General features: G+C 34.2%; 2 protein-coding genes across 3 annotated transcripts; one reads left to right on the plus strand and one right to left on the minus strand.

Annotated features, from left to right (window-relative positions):
* Positions 1 to 76: 76 nt before the first annotated feature.
* Positions 77 to 5,130, minus strand: LOC140745410 (heparanase). Its single transcript, XM_073077255.1, has 6 exons — positions 4,870 to 5,130; positions 3,756 to 4,150; positions 3,121 to 3,322; positions 2,466 to 2,694; positions 1,782 to 2,026; positions 77 to 1,481 (listed from the first exon to the last, which is right to left on the minus strand). Exons 1-6 carry the CDS (start codon positions 5,055 to 5,057, stop codon positions 260 to 262), a joined length of 2,481 nt encoding a protein of 826 aa, XP_072933356.1. The 5' UTR covers positions 5,058 to 5,130; the 3' UTR covers positions 77 to 259.
* Positions 5,131 to 7,929: 2,799 nt separating this feature from the next.
* Hr96 (Nuclear hormone receptor HR96) lies at positions 7,930 to 21,529 on the plus strand. 2 transcript variants are annotated; one of them, XM_073077193.1, is made up of 8 exons: positions 7,930 to 8,891; positions 11,230 to 11,376; positions 11,873 to 11,981; positions 15,418 to 15,525; positions 16,284 to 16,409; positions 16,689 to 16,772; positions 16,983 to 17,195; positions 18,830 to 21,529. In XM_073077193.1, the coding sequence occupies exons 1-8, from the start codon at positions 8,170 to 8,172 to the stop codon at positions 19,028 to 19,030; spliced, it is 1,710 nt and encodes a 569-aa protein (XP_072933294.1). In that variant the 5' UTR covers positions 7,930 to 8,169; the 3' UTR covers positions 19,031 to 21,529. The 2 variants fall into 2 exon arrangements, with proteins under 2 accessions (XP_072933294.1, XP_072933304.1); XM_073077203.1 differs by having other exon boundaries at positions 11,242 to 11,376.
* The last annotated feature ends 4,350 nt before the right edge of the window (positions 21,530 to 25,879 follow it).

A 25,879-nucleotide genomic window follows, 5' to 3' on the forward strand; every position in this document is an offset into this window, starting at 1 on the left:
TTCATTGATCCTAAGTTTATTTGCACGTGAAAATTCTATACGCCATTACAGATTAAATAAAACACTGATAAAATATTTCGCCTTTATTTTCTATACTATATTACATATTTACAGTTAATTAACTAGACTTATTTCAACACTTACAACATTATTTATTCTGCCTGTTAAGAAATAATAAAAATTTGCTTTAAGATCAAAAAGATTCAGTCTTTGTAAATTTCACATTTTTAATAGTCGATGGTATTCTAATGAGTTCCATTTATTCAAGAAATGTTAAAGCAGACCAAACTTTATTTAAATTTTTGTTCAAATCAGCTAACATAGACAATGCTTCATCAATTGTAGATCTGAAAAAGCCATGATTCGTCTTATCACTAATATTGATAACGGCACTATTATCCAACAATTTTGTTTTCAAAACAAATTCATCCTCATCAGAGTAATCTTCATTATTGTCTTCAAGATCATTATCCTTGTGTTTCTTATATATTTCTACGGGAGAGCTGATCTTCTGAAGCTTACGCAAAATATTTCCAACTGGTAGGATAGTTCCATCTTCATTAATTTCGGTTTCAATTGTGTCTTCTGTTTCTTCTTCAATATTATTTTTTATTATGTTTCTTAAGTTCCTAAACTTTTTACCGACATGATTACCTACAGTATGATCATCTTCTTCTGTTCTGCTATCTTCTTTTATACTTCTTCGTTTACGTTTCCTTAGAGAATCACAATCTGGGTTATTTAGTTGATCATCCGATATTAATTTGTCGCTAACCCTCTTGCGACTTACTTTTCTTTTTGGACCGTCTAAAATATTAACCTTCTTAATTTTTTCCTTTAAATTACGTTTAGGACCCCTAGAATTTCTTTTACTTACTCTAATTCTTTCAATTTGTGGTTTCCGACCCACCTTTCTATTTCTCAATTTGGCAATTAAATTAGACCCAAGTATAGAGCTAAGATCCTCATTTTTCTCTTTATTAAATCTCCGTAAATTCTTCCGTCTCTCACTTAATCTTGAAGTTTGCCTCTTACCTTTAGTAGAATTAATATTAGTAATATCGTCAGTATTACTTTGCTTCAGCGGCTTTGGACTTTGATTATTTATGACGTCATTTAAATCGTTTTTGCTGTTCTCTATTACCTTATTCTCCAGTTTCTTTTCGTGGATTAGGTCAGTTCTATTCAGTAATTCAAATAAATCCTTAGGAGATTTCTTTTGAAAATCTACTGATCTTTTTGACTTCCTAATGCTAGAATAATAATCATTTTCATTTTCAATGGGTACTGCTTCAACGTATTGTGTTTCTTGTTCTTCATCAATATCATAACAGGCATCTACTTGGGTGTTAGCAAGGACCCAGAAACCGAAGGATTTTGGAGGCAAATTAATTAATAGCGTCTTGTATGGACGAACTCTCTTTACTACTGGTTTTATGTCTCCTTCGTAGTACATTGCTCGACCATTGACGACTATGTTTCTGTAAATAAGATCAATATAAGTACTTTTTCAAGAGGTTCTTTGAAAACTTTACACTGGTAGAAGATAATAAAAAATAATTATTTATTATGTAATGAAAATACCCAAATCATTAAAGTAAAATAAAAAGTGGAAAATCAAAACGATTTTTATCATAACACTTGTAAAATTATAGTACCTAATATAAAAAATGCGAGAATAGAATATCGTAGCTAAAATCATACCCCTCCTTTTGACATCGCAATATTTGAGTAATAATGTAGCACGGGCTATCATCACAATATGATATTTATAAATGTACCCGTTATGGTCGTGTCCCAGTATAAACTGCATGATATCACCACCCTCTTCCTTCTTCGACAGTTTGATCGAGAATCTAGCAGGTTCGACATCCATGTTAGCTCCGTACAGCGTAACTGCACCAGGTACTGCTTTGTGACGCAACGATGTACAATGCGCAAACATTGTAGCTTCGGACGCCTCGATGTCGACGTTCAGGACCTTCTCGCCTACTAAGTTCTTGAATAGGAGCGCCATGTAGAAACTCTAAAATCATTTTAGTAAGTATTTAATTTAGTATATCAGATGCATTGGATGTCAATAAAAGCATTCGTCATGCTATCTTATTTTCATGATATCATTATTATGTTAATTAAGTATCTCATGAGAACATTATTTTTGAACAGTATTTTATAAATTTAAACTTTAACTATCTACCAGAGCCAGACCTTCAGGTTGTATTCCCGGTATAATATTTTGAGAATTATATATATGATAAAAAAATAAAGATTGTTCCGCCATATTGGATTTAGGATGATGTTAATATAATATAATCAATCATGCCTATTCATCCAAACCCAACGAATATACATATATTCAGTTCTATCAGTAGCTACATTACGCTTTCACGTATTGACTTACAAGACAAGTGAATATAATAAATAATGTCTAATAATAAACTAAATATATATATTTTAACACACACCAACGTAGGCTCATACAGTTCCACCTCGACCAACTCTCGGAAGTGCACAGAGAAGCCGTTCTGCGCGGAGTACCCGAGGCTGGTCATCCAATCCGCCGCCCTCTCCAGCTCGTGGACACGGTTGTTGGTCTCTGTCAGCCACAGCGGGGTCTTACTCCGGCTGAGGACTTTGAGGAGCTTCAAACGATCCTTCTCTGACATTCGTTGTAGTTCTTGGGATGAAGAGTTGCTGGAATTAAGGAGATCTTGATTCTGGTTTTGACGAGTCTAAGTATTAGGGCGATACTTATTTAAACCTTATGAGTAGTGTGATTTATCCTGGCTTTATTCAGGCAATGATTCTAGAGTAGTCCCCAAGTAAAATAAGGTATCATCAATGATGAAGACGGACACAAATGACAACAAAGGGCAATGAAAGGGCAGGGCCCGCATATTATTTTCCGCATAAAAGGATTTAAAAAAAATATTTCTAACAAATAAAATAATTTCCATAAAGAAGTAGTTAAGTGCAAGTAGTGCGGTTAATTGTAAAAATGCGAAAAAAAACTGTTTAAAAAAACATTTTCTCTATTGTAGGGGTCCCGCCAGCCCTCCCCAAATACGCCCCTGGTCAAACCTTTAATACAGTTTCAGTAATTTTGATTCAAAAACATACCCATTAAGAAACACTGCGTCAAACATCTCATCAGACAGCGCGACGTAGTCCTTGAAGTCACTCTTGGAGTCAGCAGCGAGGCACGGCGTGACGTCACCACCCACCACGCGCCAGTGGTCCTTGCCTGATGGGAAGGTCTCGGTGATCACTCGTAAGGTCTCCAGGTCGTTAAGGTACTCTTCTATTGATTGGTTGTTGCATTCTGGGAAAAAAGTAAAGAATTGATATTGTCAATGATGTGCATTCGAGAAGTATTCAACTACTGTTGCTCGAATGTACTTGTTAGTATTTTTTTCTTCTAAGATTTTGGACTATAATGATGTTTTTAATAGTGGTTTGAAACTGTGCCTCTCAGTCAGGAGTTGTAAAGTTTGAATCACATAGATCCCAGAATTTAAACGTTATGTTATTTTGAATTTTTTTTTTATTTTCTAAAAAGTGCGTGAAAATTACTAATTCACACCCAGTTTGAATTGCTTACACTATTGTAAACTCCGTGAGGAAACTTGTTCGTAGAAATGGAATAATCATGTATTGACGACAACGACGATTTTTGTTGCTTAAAAATCAATCTAAAATAACTAAAATAAAGTAATGGATTTATTTGAGAATACCCCACGAATGCTGTTACTTACCATATCCCAACTGCCAAAAAATATCCCCAATATTTGCCTTTTCAGCAACTGTAAGGATATTCAGAGCTGTATTCGGGTCCCACATTCCAGAAGGCGTTTTTTCATCATTATTCAAAGCAAACACCAAATCAAACCCAGTTTTCTTCGCCCATTGAACAAATTTCTCCCACTCCTCATGAGTTACCGAAACTTGATCTTCCTCCTGAAGTTTCTCCCGGATATTTTCTCTTTGGTACTCGTTCAATGATATTTTCTGAGGGGCGTTTCCATCGTCTAACAGTTTTAGAGCGTCAATGGATATCGTAGAGTTGTGAAACGTCGTGTGTGATGTCGATGGACCAGCTATCCTGATGTATGCTGGTGTGAGAGATGACGCCATGCAAATGCATTCTTTTCTGAAAAAGAAGAAGCGACATTAGAAAACATTGTCAGAAAGTAAATCTTTTGATACCGTCAATATAAGTGAGTTCATTATTTTCAGGATTTTTGTTCAGGACTGATGAAACAATTTCTGGCGATCTTCGACGAAGACACATCCTACTGCTTTATAACGTAGGATGATAGCTAGGAATCTAAGATCGGATATTAATAAATAATAACGACAGGAGTTCGATAAGTTTTTATTTATTAATTTATTCTGTATTGACCATATTAAAAAGTGGTATAAAAGGCGGGCTTAATGCTAAATAGTTCGTTCTTCTTCATAAATCCTTACTAATATTATAAATCCGAAAGTAACTCTGTCTGTCTGTCTGTCTGTCTGGTTGTCTTTTCTTCACGTCTAAACCACTGAACCGATTTTAATAAAATTTCGTACAAAGAGTCTGAGACCCGAGAAAGGACATAGGATAGTTTTTACCCTGTAAATCCCACGGGAACTAGGGATGGCGATCTAAGATCGATTAATCGGAGAATCAATCTTTTGGACCCAAAACATCGGTTATTTTAATCGATATTAGTAAGGATTGAATCGTAAACTATGCATTTGATCAAGTGATGAAAAAGTGCAAAGTTGAAGTACGAATTTTCAGTTTTATGTATGTTAGTATGTTATATTTATTTCTTTTAAACGCGGGCGAAGCCGCGGGCAAAAACTAGTAAAAAATAAACTTACGTATTATACTTTCCGCTGGACGAAAAAAGATACTTAGGGTCAATAGTGAAGCTGAGGAACCTACTATCCACCAGATTAATATGTGATTCTGTACCAATCTTCACGCTGTAAGTATCAGCTTGAACTGGTGAGAGAATTGTTAGAAATTTGGCAATCAATATCACTTTTAGAGTTAATATACGATCCATTATGTGGTAAACTAGAAACTAAAGTGGATTTCAATGGGACGTGATTTATGTTTTGTATGCTTTTATTTGTGTTGCAGTGAATTTATGACTTTAGACATTTTAGAAACTAACTTGTCAAATGAAATGTGGGCAGCATTGCTTATATTAATGAAATATCAAATAGTATTTAGGGTTCCGTACCCAAAGTAAAAACGGAATCCTTATTTAGTATTAAAAAGACAAAAACAAAGATTACCAAATTAGCCATAAAATATTTTACTGATTTAAGTTTCTCAGAACTACTTTGCCATCTGTAAGTATTTCACTCAAGTATCTTACAATAAAAATACCTATGCTTATCACAGTTATTTAAACCAAAATACTAAGTTGTAGCCATTTAGATTAACATAATACTACAGTGGGTACCTATCTACCCAGCAATAGTCATTCATACTTTTTTTTAATTATTTTAAATAATTAACATAAGTTACTGGTCACATAATGCGAATCCCAACGAAACTTAATTTACATAAGCTTTTATTGACTAATACGTTAGCAGTAAATGTATCTATATCTGAATTTATGTGAATAAACTGCAACATAAATTCTGCTGACCCCAAAGTCCGCGTTGCACATTTCGCAGTTATTGTTTGTATAAAATTACACAAGTTTCTGTTTATGTTTGAGTGTTATGTCACGTTTGGTACAATATCGTACGAGATCGGCTAATGTAAACAATTTACCGTAATTGCAAATAGGAAGCGTTTAATTAAATAACATGAAAACATTTTTTAACCGACATTAAAAATGGAGGAGGTTTCTCAATTCGACCGTATATATATATGTATTATTTTTTTGTTTCTTCAATGTTGATTCATCACAAAATTATTTTAAGTAAATTGTTTGGTTATCACGTACCATTGGACCTTATGTATCCTACCTCATCACAAGATATTTCATCACGAAGAAGGAGAAACGCAAACTCCACTGTAATATTTATTCCATGCAAATAATGTTATATCATGTCTTTCTATTTATATGTTTAAAATATAACGTAGTATAAATTATTGTCCATTATTCTTATCGATGTGTATTATATTATAATACTTCTACATTATCTTTACTTGTTTATACATTTCATAAAAGTAAAAAACAGATAATTTGGTCCTAATCAGGATTTTTTACAATAATTAATATTTTTTGATAATGTTCTTTATTTACAATCTTATGTGCAAATAAAACATTAAATTAATCATTAATTAACTAAAATAAGTAATTAATATTACTTTTTCTAGCATTCATGTTATCGTAATCATTTTACAAGACGATAGATTTAAAATAAGTATGACAAAAAATAATACTCTGATATTTTTTCATCTTTTTCCTACCAAGAATGGAAATTTGACAATTTCTAGTAGACAGAAATTAAAAAAATTTCATCTTTAGTACTCAAAACACCAGAAATATTGTTTATTAACAAATGTACTAAATAGTAGGTACTATGACAAATCGGCGGTAATTTTATATTGAATTCTACTATCATCATCTTAAATTGTACTTTTTAATTTATCTTATCCGTCTAAGATTAATTGTATCCGGCTTTTTATCGGTATCAGAATTCATTCTTGTTTCATTTATTACCTACATGGGATTTTAGCTAATAGGAATAAAAAAGGAGCTTGCAATCAAACTGATTATAATTGGATGCCACTTGGAATTTGGTCATAGTTGCGTTATCACTCCTGAATGCCTGTAATGCAGCTACAGACAGAACTCCGATGAAATCCTAAGTTCTAACTTAGTGAAACTTCATCATCAACCCATTATCATCACTAACTAATCACCTAAAAACTTTGTCGGTCTTAAAAGCTATATGACCACATTTAACGGTTGACCTGTATCTTCCTCTAACATTGGAACAGCGTGGTGCGGTATTCTCCATGCTTTACTTATTCGAAAACAACCGCATCCAAGAACCCCCAGCTCGTTTCCAAAAAAAATCGAAAACAAAATAACTCGTGTTTTCATTTTACATACTTGAAGAAAATGTAAGATGCATAAAAAATATTAATTATGTGTAAATTTTAATGTAAGTCATAAATTTACAAATCTAACAATACGTATCTTATCCTAATTCAAGAATATAATACCATTTAAACTTTTATCGTGTTACTACGGGATATTTAATTTCTTTAAGATAAGGTAATTATCTATTAAACAATATATGCCTCGCGTGATGAAGCGGTCACAATACTGGCGGATTCATGATACTGTACTTATTTTGTGTGGCTCTTTGCCTTATAGCCATCATACAGCATACAAGAGATCATAATGTAGAGCTATGAAAAAAACAACAATAATACAGTAAGAAAAGGTATAATAACGAATAATGATATTTAAAAAACCTAAATGTGGACAAGTCGAGTCCACATTTAGGTAATGTGGGGTATTGTACGCCAGTACAATATGAGTACAGCTATACTTATTTCAAATATTGTTATTTAATCTTAATTATCAAAATTATCTCTAAAGTAGCCAATAATCAAAATAATAAGATGTAATTTATCGAACGATAAAGGGAAATGTCTATTGTACTTCATAAGATTATCTTAATAAAGTGTCTTTATATAATTATTTTTCTAGAACGTATTTTATTAATTAGTACCCTAATCAGTTATGTACAGCTTAGTATATAACTATGAACTAACACGTTTCTAATAACACTATATGCTAACAAAGGAATCGACCTTGTTTGTTATTTTCATAAAAAAATATTTATAGACTTCATAAACATTGGCTGAATGATTTCATTTCAGAGTTCTATCAAATATGTTTAAAAACTAAATTATGTTCTGTCCTTCAATGACAGCTAGAATGACATAATAAGTGACATTAGTCATTCGATACGATGAATATCGTTTGGGCTAGTATTTATCAAAATAATTTAGCAAATTATCGCGTTATCTTCCCTTACCAACGAAATTGGCGTGTCTTTAGTCCGAATCGTGTAATAAACTGCTTTCACGCCGCACATAATGTTCCATTTCCGATTGTACCGCGATTTTCAAGGCGACATCCTTAATTGATATCTTGTTAGTGTTTATCAGTGATGTGATGTTTTTGTGTGACTAAAATGGACAGTGAGGGGAAAAATAAGGTGGAGGAAGGCACCGGGGGTAAGAAGGACTTGCCATCGTGCTTACAAAAGATATGTCTCGTGTGTGGGGACAAAGCGTTAGGTTACAACTTCAACGCAATATCCTGCGAGAGTTGTAAGGCCTTTTTCAGACGGAACGCACTAACTAGCAAGGAGTTCAAGTGCCCGTTCTCGAATAACTGCGAGATAACAGTTATAACGCGGAGATTTTGCCAGAAATGTCGTTTAGAGAAATGTTTTTCTATTGGTATGGTGAAGGAGTTCATAATGTCGGATGAAGACAAAGCGGAAAAGAGACGGAAGATAGAAGAGAACAGGGCAAAGAAACGGCAACTCCAGGACCCAGAGGACACTGTATCGAGCTCCAAAAACATAAAACTTGATGAGGAAACAACATCAGCTAATTACATGCCCGTTCAGGACAACGTACTGCAGTATGACGTGTTAAATAGCACGACTTGTAGTCCAAACAGCACCGTGCAGTCTCCGCTAAGCCAGGACATGGAGTCTATGCAGTCTCCGCCGGTTTATAACCAGTTCACACCGGTTCAGAGCGAGCCACAGTACATAAAAGTGTATCCGATAGATGAAAAGACTATTATCAACCGTTCATTGTACGAGCACAGGATAGCGGACCCCTATATATGTGACAGTATGGATAGTGTGTATGCAGAGCAAACTAAACAGAATAGTATAAGGTAAGTTTTTTTTTTAATAGTATAGGAGTAGAAGACGAGCATACAGTCCACCTGATCTTAAGTGACTACTGCCGCCCATGGACATCTGTAATCAACCCCAGATAGGATTAGATATTCCTACCTGAGATCGGCCATAGATGAGCTGCTACCCCTGAGGACTAAGCTGGAACGCCTCGGAAAAGTCTGACTCCCTTACCACACCCTTCAAACCGGAACACAGCAGCGCCTAACACTGCTGTTATTAGTTATAGGTGTGGCGATGGTATATGGTTATTATTTATTATTATTACTTCTCTTGAAACAACACCATCTTCACTCATAGCCCCACACTTGGATTTTTCCTATATTGTGGATACCACAAACACATGTAAAGACAAATACACAAACACGCAAACCTAGAACAGAAATCTAAATACATTATTTTGATATTTGTTTGGCCGGGGATCAAACCTAAAGCCTATTTTTTATTTTATTGCTTACATACTTATTTCTTATTTCTTAGACATACAAAATTTTCAAGGCAATGAAACAAATAAAATAGTAATTTCTAAGAATGGATATCAAAACAAGATAAGTTAAGATAAGTTCTATGTTTTTGCTGCAATCTGTTAGATAATACTTTTTGTATGGTCAATCAAGAATATATAAATAAAGAAGAACTCTGAAAAGGTGATAGAACCCATTACAAGACTCAGTCTTATTTCAGATTAATTTAAATTTTAAAATTTCGATTTGGAGTCTATTTTTTGTCTTTACTATTCGGATGTCATATCCTCTGTCATCAACCTTACTTTGTTTCAATTGATATCAAAGTTCAAGGCTTTAATAGGTGTTGCCATATTTAAAGTGAAATACAGACTATAAAGTTAACCATGCGCAACCTATTTCATAGCATAGCGGAGTGGCCACTATACCGGTCTGATGCGCAGAGGGTTCCGGATTCATATCCCATCCAGATAGATATCTAAATTAAATAGATTTCAGATATTTTTTTGGGTGTGGATGTTTGCATATTTGTTTGGAGCTGTGAGTGTAGAAAGCATCTTTCACTTCGTAAAGTGTATGTGAAAGTCATTTTATAGTGGGGCCATTACGAACGTGCGACCTGAGTCTTCAAAGATGACGTCAAAGGAATATGACAATGGCGCACAACTCGATATCGGTAAAGGGATACCGCTCGGACGCAGGTAGCTATAATTATAGGACGCTTTCTTTGATGACTAATATAATTTTGCAAAAATATAAATATGGATGTTATTAAAGGACGTTTTAAAATACATCCTAAAAATATTTTGCATTATTTCCTTATAACCTTTCCTTGATTACCTGCTATTAACTAGCGACAAATGCGTTTGTTGTTATGCACAATACTAGAAGTGCGAGCGAGAGTTCCGATATGCCCATAAGGGGGAAAGAGGGATCTGATAAAAATATTCTCACGTTCATAATGGCCCGACTATAAACTTCAGTAGGTTTCAATTTTTTCTTACATAAACAAAAATAAAAAGAATATTATTTGTTGCTTTTGATTTCATAATTCGCGGTGTAAGAGTCAGATGAACGTATCTACATTTTGTCAATTTTACAGGAGAGCAAAAATAGTGTGAAAAATCGCCACTTCAAACTTTGCTAGATTATTAATAGAGATAATATACAGTAGTTGACATAAAAATATTGAATATTGTTTTGCCTTTTCATAAAAGACTACATTGTGGACCGTTTTGTGAAAAAGAAACCATTTTTTATTTTTTCTACATACATTCATCTGACTCTTACACCGCAAATTATCTTATCATATATTACCCATCACAGTGTAGATAATCCACTGTTATTTTATAATAATACATAAGAGAGGTGTTTGTTATGTAGATAATTAATTTCTTAAACTTATAGGTGGAGTTTATTATATGTTGGTGCATCTGTCCGTCTGTTGCACCATAACTCCTAAATAAATGAATCGATTCTGTTTTAATATTTTTTGTCTGAAAGGTGACTTGTTCTAAATTATGATTAAAAGAAATCTGTTAGCTATATAAAAAACGTCAACTCTTTACTAGTCATAATAGTTCAAAGGTGGTAGAACCCCTTGTGGTTTGACTCCGGTGGCACCACCGCCATACCTATTTCCTGATCCTGATAAGGAAGATGGGATAAAATTATTAAAATTGTGTACTGTCATCGGTTCTTGATAATTTTCCAAAATTTTAAATTAATCGGACCGTTCAAGGTGGGTAAAAATCGAGTTCAAATATTCCGTTAAACACATACATACATAGATACAATCCAAGCTAATAAAAGCGTGATAAAAAAATAGTTAAAATCATTAACTAATATATAGTTTGATTCCCAGACAAATCCTGACAAACGGTGACTCGATAGTGTACGGCCGGGAGGCGAAACCACAACATGTTTGTGAAGAGATCCCCTCAACCAGCACCGACCCTGACGTCAACAAGGCACGGGACATCCTGCAGGATGTTGAGAGGTTGGTTTTACTTAACTTTTAATAAACAATTATAACATGCAGTCCACCTGATGACCTGATAGAAATTGATCTTGATGTCAACAATGCACAGGACTAACCTGATATTCTTCTTTTTTTGTAACATTCATCCAACAGCAGTCCATCTGACTGTAAGTGGTCATTGCGGCCCATAAACTTTCGAACCAACTCCATATAAAACAATCTGCTTTAATACTCCTGAGGACTAAGATGGTCACCTGTGGCACCTCCCCTACCCAAGTGTCCTGGTCGTTTAAACTTTATTTATGTTGTTCTGTAAAGTATATGGAATCAAACCATTACTCTCCTACTAGACGAGAACATATTTTCTGAGGAGTGGCCTCCATTACTCCAACTTAGAAGATTGTATATATACACAATACTTAGAAAACTTTGATTGCGTGATTCAGGATCCTTTAGCGCTATCGTTGTAAGACTACCTTGTAAAAACACTAATACTAAAATATTATTTTCACAGAATAGAACCAAACTCAATGGAGTCGATACTCTGTGAAGCTATCAAGCTCGAATTCGAAGCGTACACCTCAGTTACCAACTGCAGTGGGTCCTCGAGAGAGCTCAATGAGGTAAGGGAACTTTTGTAGAAACTTCTTACCAGACTTATACAAAACTACTCCCTCTTTCGGGAGTTATCCGGGGTTAAGAGCTCAATTTAAAAATGACGAAACTCTTTGATGAACTTGTTTTTGATTTATTCCACTGCTGGGCACGGATCTAAAGACAGAATGGTCAATATTCGTCATACTTAAATAATTTTAAAACGATTTACTAAATATAGTAACAAAATATATTTAAAACTTTGAAACAAGACCTTTCATTTTATATGTTTTTTTAATTTGCCTAATTTGCCCCCTTGAATCCCTTATAATTATTAATATTTATTTACTTTATACATATATTAGCTGACCCGGCAAACGTTGTGTTACCATATAAATAAAAAAAATAAGGGTGAACAATGAAACCTACAAGGGGTATGAAAAATAGATAGTAGCCGATTCTCAGACCAACTGAATATGCATATAAAATTAGGTGAAAATCGGTACGCCGTGTGATACGAGAATTTTATGTATAAGATGTTTGTTTAACAGAAATTCATAAGTACTAAGAGTGATTGGTTAAGTAGATTCGGAGGAAATTATATAGATAGAAACAGACAAACGAGTCATCTTATGAGGGTTTCATCTTGTAGTTTTGACGTAAGGAACATTATAAATGTAAACTATATTCTCGTTTGGTATTTTATACCTAACGTAATACACAGCCAATGATGTGTTCATAATATATGGATGAAGCCACAATAATAATGAATTTTGCGGTTAAAGAATAATGAAAGTGACATCATGCACATAATATTAATTATGTATGGATATGGATGGATGAATACATAGGCAAATCTTGAAAAACCCAACGAGTTAAACGGTACCTTCACGCACACATTGAGCTTTAATGTAAGTGACAGTGACATCGACTCCAAAAATAGAGCATATGCTCTATGCGTATAAATTGAAAAACTTCTTTATATTATACTATCTGACCCGGCAAACGTTGTGTTGCCATATAAATAAAAAAATGTTAAATGTGAACAACCCTTGTCACTTAGGGGTATGAGAAATAGATAGTAGCCGATTCTCAGACCTACTGAATATGCATATAAAATTTGGTGAAAATCGGTAAAGCCGTTTCGGAGGAGTACGGTAACTAACATTGTGATACGAGAATTTTATATATAAGATAGCCACCTGAAGCCAATGCCGTCCATGGACATTTCTATGATCAACCTCACATAAGATTTTTCCTCAGTTCGACCACTGAGGTATTGTTACCTCTGAAGACTAAATTCAAACGTCTAACACATTTACTTACACAACAGCGCTTAACTGTTGTTGTAAGGCAGAATAGCTATAGCGGTAGTGCCTTCGAAGTCTAACCACAAAGAGTTCTACCACCTTCGAAGATGCGAAGCCCTAACAATTCATATCACGAATCTTTCATTATTATATTGCAAAACATCTACATTTCTATAAAATTGTAACGTATCGTTAGGTACAAAAACGTTAATAAAAGGATAACATTGGAATTTACTAGTCATAGCTATGAATCAACCATTTATACCGATATCGCTTTGTGACTCATTAAATTTTAATATAGAGAATAAGTAATTATTGTATTATAAAACAGAATCAAACTTAGTCCTGCGGCTTATATAGATGAATAAACTAAATGTTCTTTATATGTACAGACATAGAACGTGTCAGACAAGGGCCGTGGCAGGCGAAATAATATATTTATTTTCTACTAACAATGCCCCGCGGTTTCACCCGCGTTAAAAAAACAGGGGCACAGTTCTAAAATATAAGTAGCCTAAGTTACATTAGCCATAACAAACAGACAGACAGACAAAAATTGTAAAAAATGTTATTTTGGTGTATGTACCGTAGTAAAAAGCTGTTATTTCAATATTAAAAACAGACACTCCAATTTGTTTTTTTTTTTATAATATAGGAGTAGCAGACGAGCATGCAGTCCACCTGATGGTAAGTGGCTACTGCCGCCCATGGACATCTGTAATCAACCCCAGATAGGATTAGATATTCCTACCTGAGGTCGGCCACAGATGCGCCGCTACCCCTGAGGACTAAGCTGGAACGCCTCGGAAAAGTCTGTCCCCCTTACCACACTTAGTATTTATATGTATAGATAAAATATTATTCATAGTCGCGTCTGTGCGGCTGTGTTACGATACTAATCTGTGGTTATGATGATAGATATAAATAAAAAATCATAAATACATGAATACACATCACCATCACCCATCACTCCACTGTTGGGCACGGGTTTCCTCAGAAAGAGAAGGATTGGCCATAATCCACCGCGCTGGCAAAGTGCGAAATGATGGACTTCACACACCTTTGAGCTTTTATAAATGTGTCAGGTATGCAGGTTTTATCATGATGATTTCCTTCATCGTTCAAGCATGTGATGAATTATTACTAAATCTCACATATCACTTAATTCAGAGGTTTGAAGTTAATTTATAATTTATAAAACAGGAAAAATAGGTACCTATTCGAGAATGCATGCTGCCCCAATTAAAAAACTATACATCTATACAAATATTAGAAAGAGGAAAACTTTGTTTGTTTGTTTGATTGTAATGAATAGGCTCAAAAACTACTAGACCGATTTTAAAAATTCTTTCACCATTCGAAAGCTACATTATCCACGAGTAACATAGGCTATATTTAATATGAAATATATTTAATAAATAGATTTTGAGGCGGTACAAAGTTTGCCGGGTCAGCTAGTATATCGATATAACTAAATTTGTCGTGTAGGTATGATTATAATACTTATATATTATAATAACGTGATTCACGAAGTTTTCTCATAATGATAACATTTAGTTATTGAAAAAATAATTAAATTACCTGCTTATCTTAGTACTGGTTGATACTGGTTACTGTTTTAATTAATGTTTACAAAATATACATAATATTATTAAACAACTCCAAATAGGATTAAAGTTCTATATAAGTCTGCAATTCTGCATATATCCTATGCGAATCCAGCTAATGTAAACTATATGTGTGCCAAACATCATTTGAATCCGATCATTATTTTTTTCCTAAAAGAGTTTTTTTTTTTATAATATAGGAGTAACAGACGAGCATGCATTCCATCTGATGGTAAGTGGCTACTGCCGCCCATGGACATCAATCCCAGATAGGATTAGATATTCCTACCTGAGATCGGCCACAGATGCGCCGCTACCCCTGAGGACTAAGCTGGAACGCTTCGGAAAACTATGTGTCCCTTACCACACCCTTCAAACCGGAACACAGCAGCGCCTAACACTGCTGTTATTAGGTAGAAATAGGTGTGGCGGTGGTGCCGCCGGAGTCAAACCTCAAAGGGTTCTACCACCTTCAAAGTAACAAACATCCATCCATCCTCACAAACTTTTTCATGTATAATATTAGTAAGATTCTTATATTGTTACAGGTTGAACGTGCGAAGTTAAACGAACTGATCGTCGCGAATAAGGCTCTCCACGCCCCCATAGACGATGACATGTCTCAGTTAATAGGAGACTCGGCTAGTTCGCTAAAGGTAATTTATATATAAATAAAAACATATTTAAGAAAGATATTAATAGAAATGGATTAGGGTTATTTAGGTTTTCGTTAGTTTATTGGCAATTAAATTCTATTTCACATGATCGATATAATACAAATGGGCTTACTACAAGAAAAAATATTAACTGTTATACAATGTGTACTTGTATTGTAAGTTATTTATTTTATATTGAATTATATATTATTAAAGAGATAACATATGTTAATAAAAGCAGTGATAGCCTAGTGGTTAAGAAACGCGGCTTCCCGATCGAGGGGTCCGAGGTTCAAATCCCAGGCACGCACCTCTGATTTTCAAATTTATGTGCGTATTAGAAATTAATTATCACTTGCTTAAACGGTGAAGGAAAACATCGTGAGGAAACCTGCATACCTGAGAGATTTATAAAAAATCTTAAAGGTATGTGAAGTCTACCAATACGCACTTGGCCAGCGCGGTGGACTACGGCCTAATCCTTCTCATTCTGAGAGGAGACCCGTGCCCAGCAGTGGGACAGTAATGGGTTGATGATGATGATGATGATATGTTAATATGGGAAATGTAAACAAACATGTTTAAAAAATATCGATAGCATCACTCAGGTTGGAGTAGCGCCATCTCTTGTCGAGTATCGGGAGTTCCATGAAATTTTCAAAAGTCTAAGAAAGGTTCAGTTACGACCGAAATTAAGACAGAAACCGATAGTTCGTTTTGAAAGACCAATTTCAATCGGTTATTATTAATTGTTTCAGGACGACGATGGTAAGCACGATCCCCGGTTAATCAGGATAGTGAACCTTACCGCTGTGGCAATAAGGCGGTTCATCAAAATGGCCAAGAAGATCAATGCCTTCAAGAACATGTGCGAAGAGGATCAGGTAAGAAAATTCCGCTAAAAAATGGGAAGTTAAAAAATTAGGAGAGATTACAGAACGTATTTTGGTAGTAAAAGTGATAGAGTTCTGCTTAAAATGCTATGATTATTTTATAGTGAAGTAAGAGACACAGATAAAAAATGTGAAATCTTTGTTTTTGTTTTTAAAAATGTTTTTAAAAATTTTTTAGTTAGCTAATTTAGCAAAAAGGCATAATTTTAAAAGTTAAGTTAGTTAAGTTTTAAAAGGTTTGTATATATTATATTTTTTTGTTATTTTCAGGTGGCTCTATTAAAGGGAGGTTGTATAGAAATGATGATTCTGCGAAGTACTATGACATACGATGGACAGAGAAATCAATGGAAGGTAATATAGATATGTATAAAATAAATATAAATATTCTGAAATGGTAAGAAAAGAAGGCGGAATAAATAATCTGAAATAGGATGAAAAGTTCTCCTATTTTAAAAAATAAATATGCTTTTTCTCGTATTCGCTAAGGAATGTCTATAACCTAACCTAACCTAAACATGTCTTATATCTCTTCAATATAATAACGACTCGGTATTTCCCCAGCTACCCCACTCACAATCCCAGTACGGCAGCATCCAAACAGAAGTGCTGAAGCTGGCCAAAGGCGACATCTACCGGACCCACGAGTCCTTCATTCGGTCCTTCGAGCCACGATGGCGGACCGACGAGCACGTGATCCTCGTCATGTCCGCCATCCTGCTGTTCACGCCGGACCGCGCCAAGGTGGTGCATCGTGACGTCATCAAGCTGGAGCAGGTGAGTCACACACTAACATACTCGGAGGCAGAGGTACTGAGGCTGGCCAAGGTGCGTCGTGACGTCATCATGCTGAAGCAGGTGAGTGACACACTCACAGGCAGAGGGGCTGAGGCTGGCCAAGGTCGTGCGTCGTGACGTCATCAAACTAGGCGCGTAACACACTGTAACACACGCAGGCGGAGGGGCTGAGGCTGGCCAAGGGGCGTCGTGACGTCATCAAACTAGGCGCGTAACACACTGTAACACACGCAGGCGGAGGGGCTGAGGCTGGCCAAGGTCGTGCGTCGTGACGTCATCAAACTAGGCGCGTAACACACTGTAACACACGCAGGCGGAGGGGCTGAGGCTGGCCAAGGTCGTGCGTCGTGACGTCATCAAACTAGGCGCGTAACACACTGTAACACACGCAGGCGGAGGGGCTGAGGCTGGCCAAGGGGCGTCGTGACGTCATCAAACTAGGCGCGTAACACACTGTAACACACGCAGGCGGAGGGGCTGAGGCTGGCCAAGGTCGTGCGTCGTGACGTCATCAAACTAGGCGCGTAACACACTGTAACACACGCAGGCGGAGGGGCTGAGGCTGGCCAAGGGGCGTCGTGACGTCATCAAACTAGGCGCGTAACACACTGTAACACACGCAGGCGGAGGGGCTGAGGCTGGCCAAGGTCGTGCGTCGTGACGTCATCAAACTAGGCGCGTAACACACTGTAACACACGCAGGCGGAGGGGCTGAGGCTGGCCAAGGTCGTGCGTCGTGACGTCATCAAACTAGGCGCGTAACACACTGTAACACACGCAGGCGGAGGGGCTGAGGCTGGCCAAGGTCGTGCGTCGTGACGTCATCAAACTAGGCGCGTAACACACTGTAACACACGCAGGCGGAGGGGCTGAGGCTGGCCAAGGTCGTGCGTCGTGACGTCATCAAACTAGGCGCGTAACACACTGTAACACACGCAGGCGGAGGGGCTGAGGCTGGCCAAGGTCGTGCGTCGTGACGTCATCAAACTAGGCGCGTAACACACTGTAACACACGCAGGCGGAGGGGCTGAGGCTGGCCAAGGGGCGTCGTGACGTTATCAAATTACGTGCGTAACACAAGGTAGCCGAGCTCAGTTCAACCAATTCGATCAGATCTAAGATGATCATTGATGATAGGTTTTTGTTTTATATATATAAAGATGGGAGTAGTAGACGAACATGCAGCCCACCTGATGGTAAGTGCCGGCTATGGCTACTGCCGCCCATAGACATCTGTAATCAACCCTAGATACGATTATATATTCCTACCTGAGGTCGGCCACTGATGCGTCGCTACCCCTGAGGGCTAAGCTGGAACGCCTCGGAAAGTCTGACTCCCTTACCACACCCTAAAAACCAGAACACAGCAGCGCTTAACACTGTTGTTATGAGGCAGATATAGGTGTGGCGGTGATGCCGCCGGAGTCAAACCACAAAGGGTTCTACCACCTTCAACGTATAAATGGCATGGAAAATGCAGTTGCCATTTACACGATCTATATTCTCATTTGCTACTCCAGACCCTGGTATCAACTAGGTCAGAAAATAAATTTAAAACTCTTCAGAGCAAACCGTAAAATCCACTCAAAGTACAAAATAACCATTTATTTCAGAATTCCTACTACTACCTCCTACGACGTTACTTAGAGAGTGTCTACCCAGGGTGCGAAGCGAAGTCCACCTTCCTGAAGCTGATCCAGAAGATTCTAGAACTAAAGAAGTTCGCGGAGGAGGTTACGGGGGTCTATCTAGACGTGAACCCCATAGAGCCCCTGCTGATGGAGATATTTGACCTCAAACACCATGCGGCATGAGGTTCTGTATGACGGGATCAATTCTGTAAATGCTTGTTGTAAAACTAGTAGTAATATATTAATTATGTTACATGCTCTTCATTATATACAAAACAAAATTCTAAAATCATGAACATTTTATATCTTCATACTTTCCAAATGGTAGAACCCTTTGTGGTTCGACTCTGGCGGTACCACCACTACATCTATTTCTGCCTTATAACAGCAGTGTTAAACGCTGCTGTGTTCTGGTTTGAAGTATGTGGTAAGGGAGATATACTTATCCGAGGCGTTCCAGCTTAGTCCTCATGGGTAGCAACCGCATTTACCGACCTCAGATGGAAATCTTACCTGAGGTTGATTATAAATGTCCATGGGCGGCAGTAGTCACTTACCATCAGGTGGACTGCATGCTCGTTTGCTACTTGATATTATAAAAAAATAAACGCTATAATTGCCGTGTACTACATGCGTTTGTTTGAAAAACCAATTATGGCTCGACTTGGCGGAAGCACCGCCATGACTCCAGATTTTGAATGAGTTAACCAATAATTATTATATTTTTATTCTTTTACAATGAGCATTTACAGTAATAAAACCGTTACATATATACATTGCAGGGTATGTTTATATCTATTTATAGTTATATACGATTTGTTCGAATGTGTTTGTTATCGAAATTATGTTTATTACCATTAACATTATAATTTATAATCATAATCACCCACTTGAAATTGATTGCGGTACCCTATATGTAAGGAGCCTATTTTAAAACAAGATAAAATTTTAGTTTTATTTTTTGCCAAACATTAGGTATAATGTTATGTGGACTTATATGTGTCTCTAGTGGCCTTCTGTTCTGTCGAGATTAGTAAGTAAGTAATTCATATAAAATGTTAACAAAATCTTGTAACTAAATGGAGAATATTTTAAATGTGTTCTAGTTTAAAACTGACTCTTTATTATTATTAAATTTTAAATTAAATTAAAACTCCTATTAAATTTTTTATTTAAAAATGTATTTTATAATCATGACATTGCCTAAATCAAAATTGATTATACTCCAGAATACGTAACATAATGTATGAAAGGTCTTAAATTATATAAATATTTTTATGATCATACAATAAAAAATTGTATTATTTAAAATATATTTATGTAAATAAATAAATTTCAAATGCCAATGTAGAATTAAAATAAATTAAAAAATATTTATGTAAAATTCATGTTACAATTTTATCACAGAGTAATATTTTTGACGTCACATTTTAGGTCATAATATTTTTTTATTTCAATCGCAACAAAAGATAACATTAATTTATATTTTAAATAAATTTAATATTTTAAATTTTTATTTTTATTAGTTTTAAAAACTTTGTTTTATGTACTATTATTGTTAATTTATTTTAAAATAATTATTATCTTTACTTTTAGTATAAAGTTGACATAATTTTAAGAGTTTAGTCCAATATTTAGTCATACACGGATTATTGAATGTAATTTTTATAATTATCATGTAATTAGTAGTTTTATCGCATTTATAAAGTTTGTGTATTTGTGTTATGAAAGTCTTCTATTTCAGTAATAAAAAATAAAATTGGATTAACGATAAATAATTATAGTTAAATTTTCTTTTGCGCTACTATTATCATCAAACAACGTCAAGTTAAACAATAGGAATGGTTTAATTATTCCAAAAAAGCGTTGACCATTAAGGAAAATTATAACTCATTTTCCTTATACTTTAATTTGATTTTTATATTATTTCCTCAATGCTTGTGAATATTCAAATATTGCCGAACAAATAAAATATTTTATTTTTTTTAGTCAGAAATTGCAATGTTAATAATGGATTGTTATTGGAAATTATGTAGCATTGTCTATTTATGATTATTAATTTGATTCCTAATGTGAATATTTGTCGACATTGGTAACGTTTTTCAAGAGTTCAGAGAGAATATGATTGAATTGTGTAGTGTTATATTTCTATAGTAATTATATGTTTTTACATGTCTACCATATTCATATCAAATCATTAACACACGTCCATTATTAATAATTAATTATTTCTACTTTTAATTTAATAATCAATTATTTATATTTTGAATTTCTTACTAGATATATTTCGATCTTTAGTAGGCTCTTTGGTTAGATTGAATATTAATAACGGGCGTTAGACTTAGGTTGTACATAAACTTCTCCCTTCGCAGTTTTCTCCATATATTGTGTAGAATACACAGGTACAACTCCTGGATTTAATCCCTCAGTGGATTACGACATTATTGGGAAGGAGTGGTGCTATTAGACAACAATAACAACGAAATGCATGGTATCTGTAATATGGTTATGTGATTTTTTCATGATTGTTTCATAGATGTATGTGTACTTTGAAATTGAATGTGGGTTTATAAAAAAAAATTAAGTTTTATATAATATACATAAATTGCAAATATAGTAAATGCGCGAATCATAACTGTTGTGAACATCGTTTAAGAATAATTCTGATGTTATAGCGTTTTTTTATCTTATAGAGGATTCAAATATATTATTTATTTAATTCCTCAATTTGTGGATAATGCAATACCTAATTCAGGGTATTATATATGTTACATACATATTCAAATGATTTATAATTGCTATGACATCAGAGCTGTATATTTTAGTATAAACACAGAGACTGTGGCATTTTTATATATATAATATAAATGTAAATATTTTGTTAAGGATATTGTTTATAAGAAACTATTTTTTATAGAAACGAAAATTGTTATTGGGTATTTGATTAGGTGCAATAGATTATATTTAAGCAAATATATGATAGTAATTTGTTAAACTTGTTTAATTTGAATATAATAATCAAATATTGACTCCCGAAGTAACCTAATTTTTACTTTAGACCTGTCGTATACCATAGAACATTTAAGTTTACGTATTTTTTTCGCTACGGAATTGAGATTCAAAATAAATATCTTAACAAGGATAGTATGGGAAAATTCAGGATTTAAAATCAGGACAACTTAAAAACTATTTGCTCTTGAAGATATAAATTTGAATTTCATGAAAATTTATATGAAAGTGCTTCTAGCAACCGTTATTTATGAATAGAAAAAAAGGTTCCATAAATTAAAAATGGTTTAAAAATAAAACACATTGCCGTGTATGTATAATTACGTTTATTATTACATCTGTCCGCGACAACCGATCACCCTTGGCCCGTGATCTATCCAACATTTCTTTCCTAGCTATCCAGAGTCGAACAACTGGTATCTATCCCTGAAGTCCTATATACATAAGGTACATTAATTTCAACATTAAAGTTAATATGCCGACATTATTCCTATAACTAACTTATTGATATAGTTTGTGATAAGATTATTTACAGAAATAACGTCGTCGGGAAAATAAACTCAATTTATATATTTATATTAGTACACAAACATATTCTTACGATTATAATATTGTGCGAATAATGATGATGAGACACTCAACATAATTTAACGCATCATATTTAATTAATAAAATAAATCATCTAATAAATCAACTACTAATAGAATTTAAATTATAATTATTGCTTTCAAATCTCTACAATAAACGATAATTGGAAGAACAATGAAGAATATAACATATTTACATGTCGTGTTATCCACACTTACATTCGACCAATCAGAGGCCATATTTCACGGCCTTGAGATCTATCGACCAATAGGAAGGAAGCATTCAAACGCTCCAACAGTTATTTGTTGTCAAACGCAATGTGTCTTATATTATGTAAAGTGTGGATTTAAAATAAGCCACTATACACTGGCCAAATAATGACACTGCTCGAGATATGTGATATTAATATACACGTATTGATGACCTTTGAAACGCGAAGATGATTTTACAAACAGGGGCTAAAACGATAATAAAAAGGCACCAAGTTTTACAGAAAGCACACAACACGTCGAGTGCAATGTGAATAGATTTTTACTGGATTGCTCTTACAAGTCTTGCTTCCATATCATTTAAATTTGGCAGTCGTGTATGCCTTCATTTAGTCTATAACGAAATATATCAAAATGGTAAAATTATTATTATTGACGTTATTTTGTGAAGTGGTACAAAATAACCTTCATTTTAATTTTTTTATTTTAAGATCCTTTAGTTGTTTATTGAATGTTAATTAATAATAACATAAGCAAATCTTTGAATAATATACCCATTATCACATTCATTCATTCAACCTTATTTCCGCTCACTGAAAAATATGCGTTCAAAAATGGCCACAAATAGTTCGGAATGTAATTTAAAACGTAGTTAGTCGACCAGTCGATTACTTTTTACAAAGAAAGAATCCTTACTAATTAATTTTAAATGTGTTTCAGTTGTAATTACATGATTTTTTTAAATTATTTTCTAAAAATTGTATTTTTTGGCACTTCGAAAGCAAGACAAAAACTTTTAGAATTCAGAGCTTGGTCCCAATTTTTAAAAACGATGTCTCCATTCACATTTCACAAGACTATAAACTTATAATTTAAACAAGATAAAATATATTACTTTAAAATTTGTTTCAAGTAACAATTTGTATGTGTATTCTCTAAAGAATTCAATGATTGTAAATCATTCATCCTTGATCGAATTTTTGGTGATTTTACAAGCGCTGCATATACTATTGCCTTAAGATCTTATGAAAACAAGCCAACTGTACTAAGCTTTGATGAACAGAATGAATGAATCAAATATATTTCATTCATAGATCTTTAATCTTTCAGTAATGTTTGGAATAGGCTTCATCAATTTAATATTTCCACATTTTATAATAAATTTCACAAAAAAGGTTCTATTTGTCCAGTTGTATGTTTTTATTGGTAAATAATTGCACACATAAGACAAATTATTACTTGAAACGAGAGCTGCCACTTACACAACAAAGTTTTGGAATACAGGAATGGTTTAAATGCTATCGGACAACATTGTAAGTCTTAATCTTAAATTAAAATATATTTATCATACAAGAAATACATATTAGTATTACTCATAGGATTAAAGTCAAAAAACAAAGCAAAGGCTAATTTGCCGCCAATTAGTGATCACTGCTTCATAATCACCAAAATCTGTTTTAAGATCATCAGCTCGTTTCTAGTTGGAGTCAGATTTTTTTGACTTAACTGTTTAACGTTGTGATAACGTCGTTTATCCTTAACGCGTTACCGGAGTTAAAGGACTTTTCACCACATCGTTAAAATCTGATTTTAAAACGTAGTTCGTGATGAGACAGTTTTGTATGTGTACCAGAGTCGTTAGATCGTTTGCAACACTAGTCATAACATCGCCTAATTTGTGATTTTTTGACTTCAACGTCTATATTAGTAGGAACAACACTACATACATTTTTTAAAACATATTTTAGTTATTTTCGGATATTTAATGGAATTATACAGGATCAAATAATGCAGTTAAAATGGAAATTAAGGCCAAATTAGACATAAGCTATTTCTGGCTTTTTTTCAACACTAAACACCATCTTAAATTGAAACATTGTGAGTTTTATTTGTTCTTACGACAAATAGTATTTTCAATGCAAAATCATTTTTAAGAAAATTTGATAATGTTTTCATTTTTTCATTATGATTATTAAACTGCAAAAAGAACTAAAATATTTTTACATGGCATAAGATAATTGTTTGGAAAATAATGTCACAATAAAAAATTAATCGGAATATAATTAAATAAATATACATCACACATTACGCTAAAATAAAATAATTTCTTGAATTTAAGTACGTGAAAATCCAAACGCTTCTATCTTTTAGGATATAAAAAATACACTTAAATCATTGAAACTTTTCATGTAAAATATGAAATAATAAAATAAATTGTAGTAAGACAAAAGGAAATAACTTTAGTTTTTACTGAAAACCGTCCATTTCGCCCTCGTTTATACAATTTATTTCCTAGTATTATTAACACTTAACGTTTTAATACTAAGTTTTTGACACTACTAATTTAATATTGAGTTAAGCATCTGAGCTGTCGACGAATTTATTTAATAAATTTGAATTTAGGAAAATCCAAAATGAAGAACTCTTTTTCAAAAAACCCGAATTCTTGTTTGTAACATCGTTTACAAGTATACAACATTAAAAATAGATTATAATAGGTTTATCTTATTTGCGAAGGGAAATTATTTTCTATATAAGACAAATTGAGTCTAGGTGCTCGTATGATTTTCTTATAGAAACAAACAAATGTAGAAAACTTAATCATCTTTATATCTAATGATATTCAATACCAACTAATTGACAGACAACGTACGTTTGAACTTAGGTGTTTTAGTAGTGTTTGTTTAAGATTGAAGAACCTGTTCATCTGGTGAAGTGGTGACTGCCGTCCATGGGCACCTATAACCATCGCCATATAGAAAAGAAGAAGGCGTTGCCCCTTCTGAGGACTTAATACTTTTGCACCTTAATCTTTATATACATATTTCTTATGTGCGTGTGTATGTCACTGAGCTCCTCCTAAACGACTGGACTGATTTTGATGAAATTTGTTGTGTGTGTTCCAGAGGACTTGATAATGGTTTAGATTCACAATTTAGTCCGCGGGGAAAGGTTTTTTAATTAATTTTTAATTCGTAAGTAGTTATAGAATCGGAAACTATGCATTTGATCAAGTGTTGATCTTTAGCAAAGTTGTTGTCCAAGAGGCCACGAGGGTTTGGGAGTTGGTAAGACCAATTATTGACAGATGGCACCACTGTCATTCCAATGCAGGTACAAATTTTCCGTTTTATGTATGTCATATTATTTCTTTAAAATGCGGGCGAAGCCGCGGGCACCACTAGTACTATATAAAAAGCAAATGTAATGCCCCTACTACTTTACG

This window comes from Epargyreus clarus, unplaced genomic scaffold (assembly GCF_041222505.1).
Source record: "Epargyreus clarus isolate Ecla_fem2 unplaced genomic scaffold, WU_Ecla_fem_2.2 ptg000002l, whole genome shotgun sequence".
In the NCBI taxonomy this organism is placed as follows: Eukaryota; Metazoa; Arthropoda; class Insecta; order Lepidoptera; family Hesperiidae; genus Epargyreus; species Epargyreus clarus.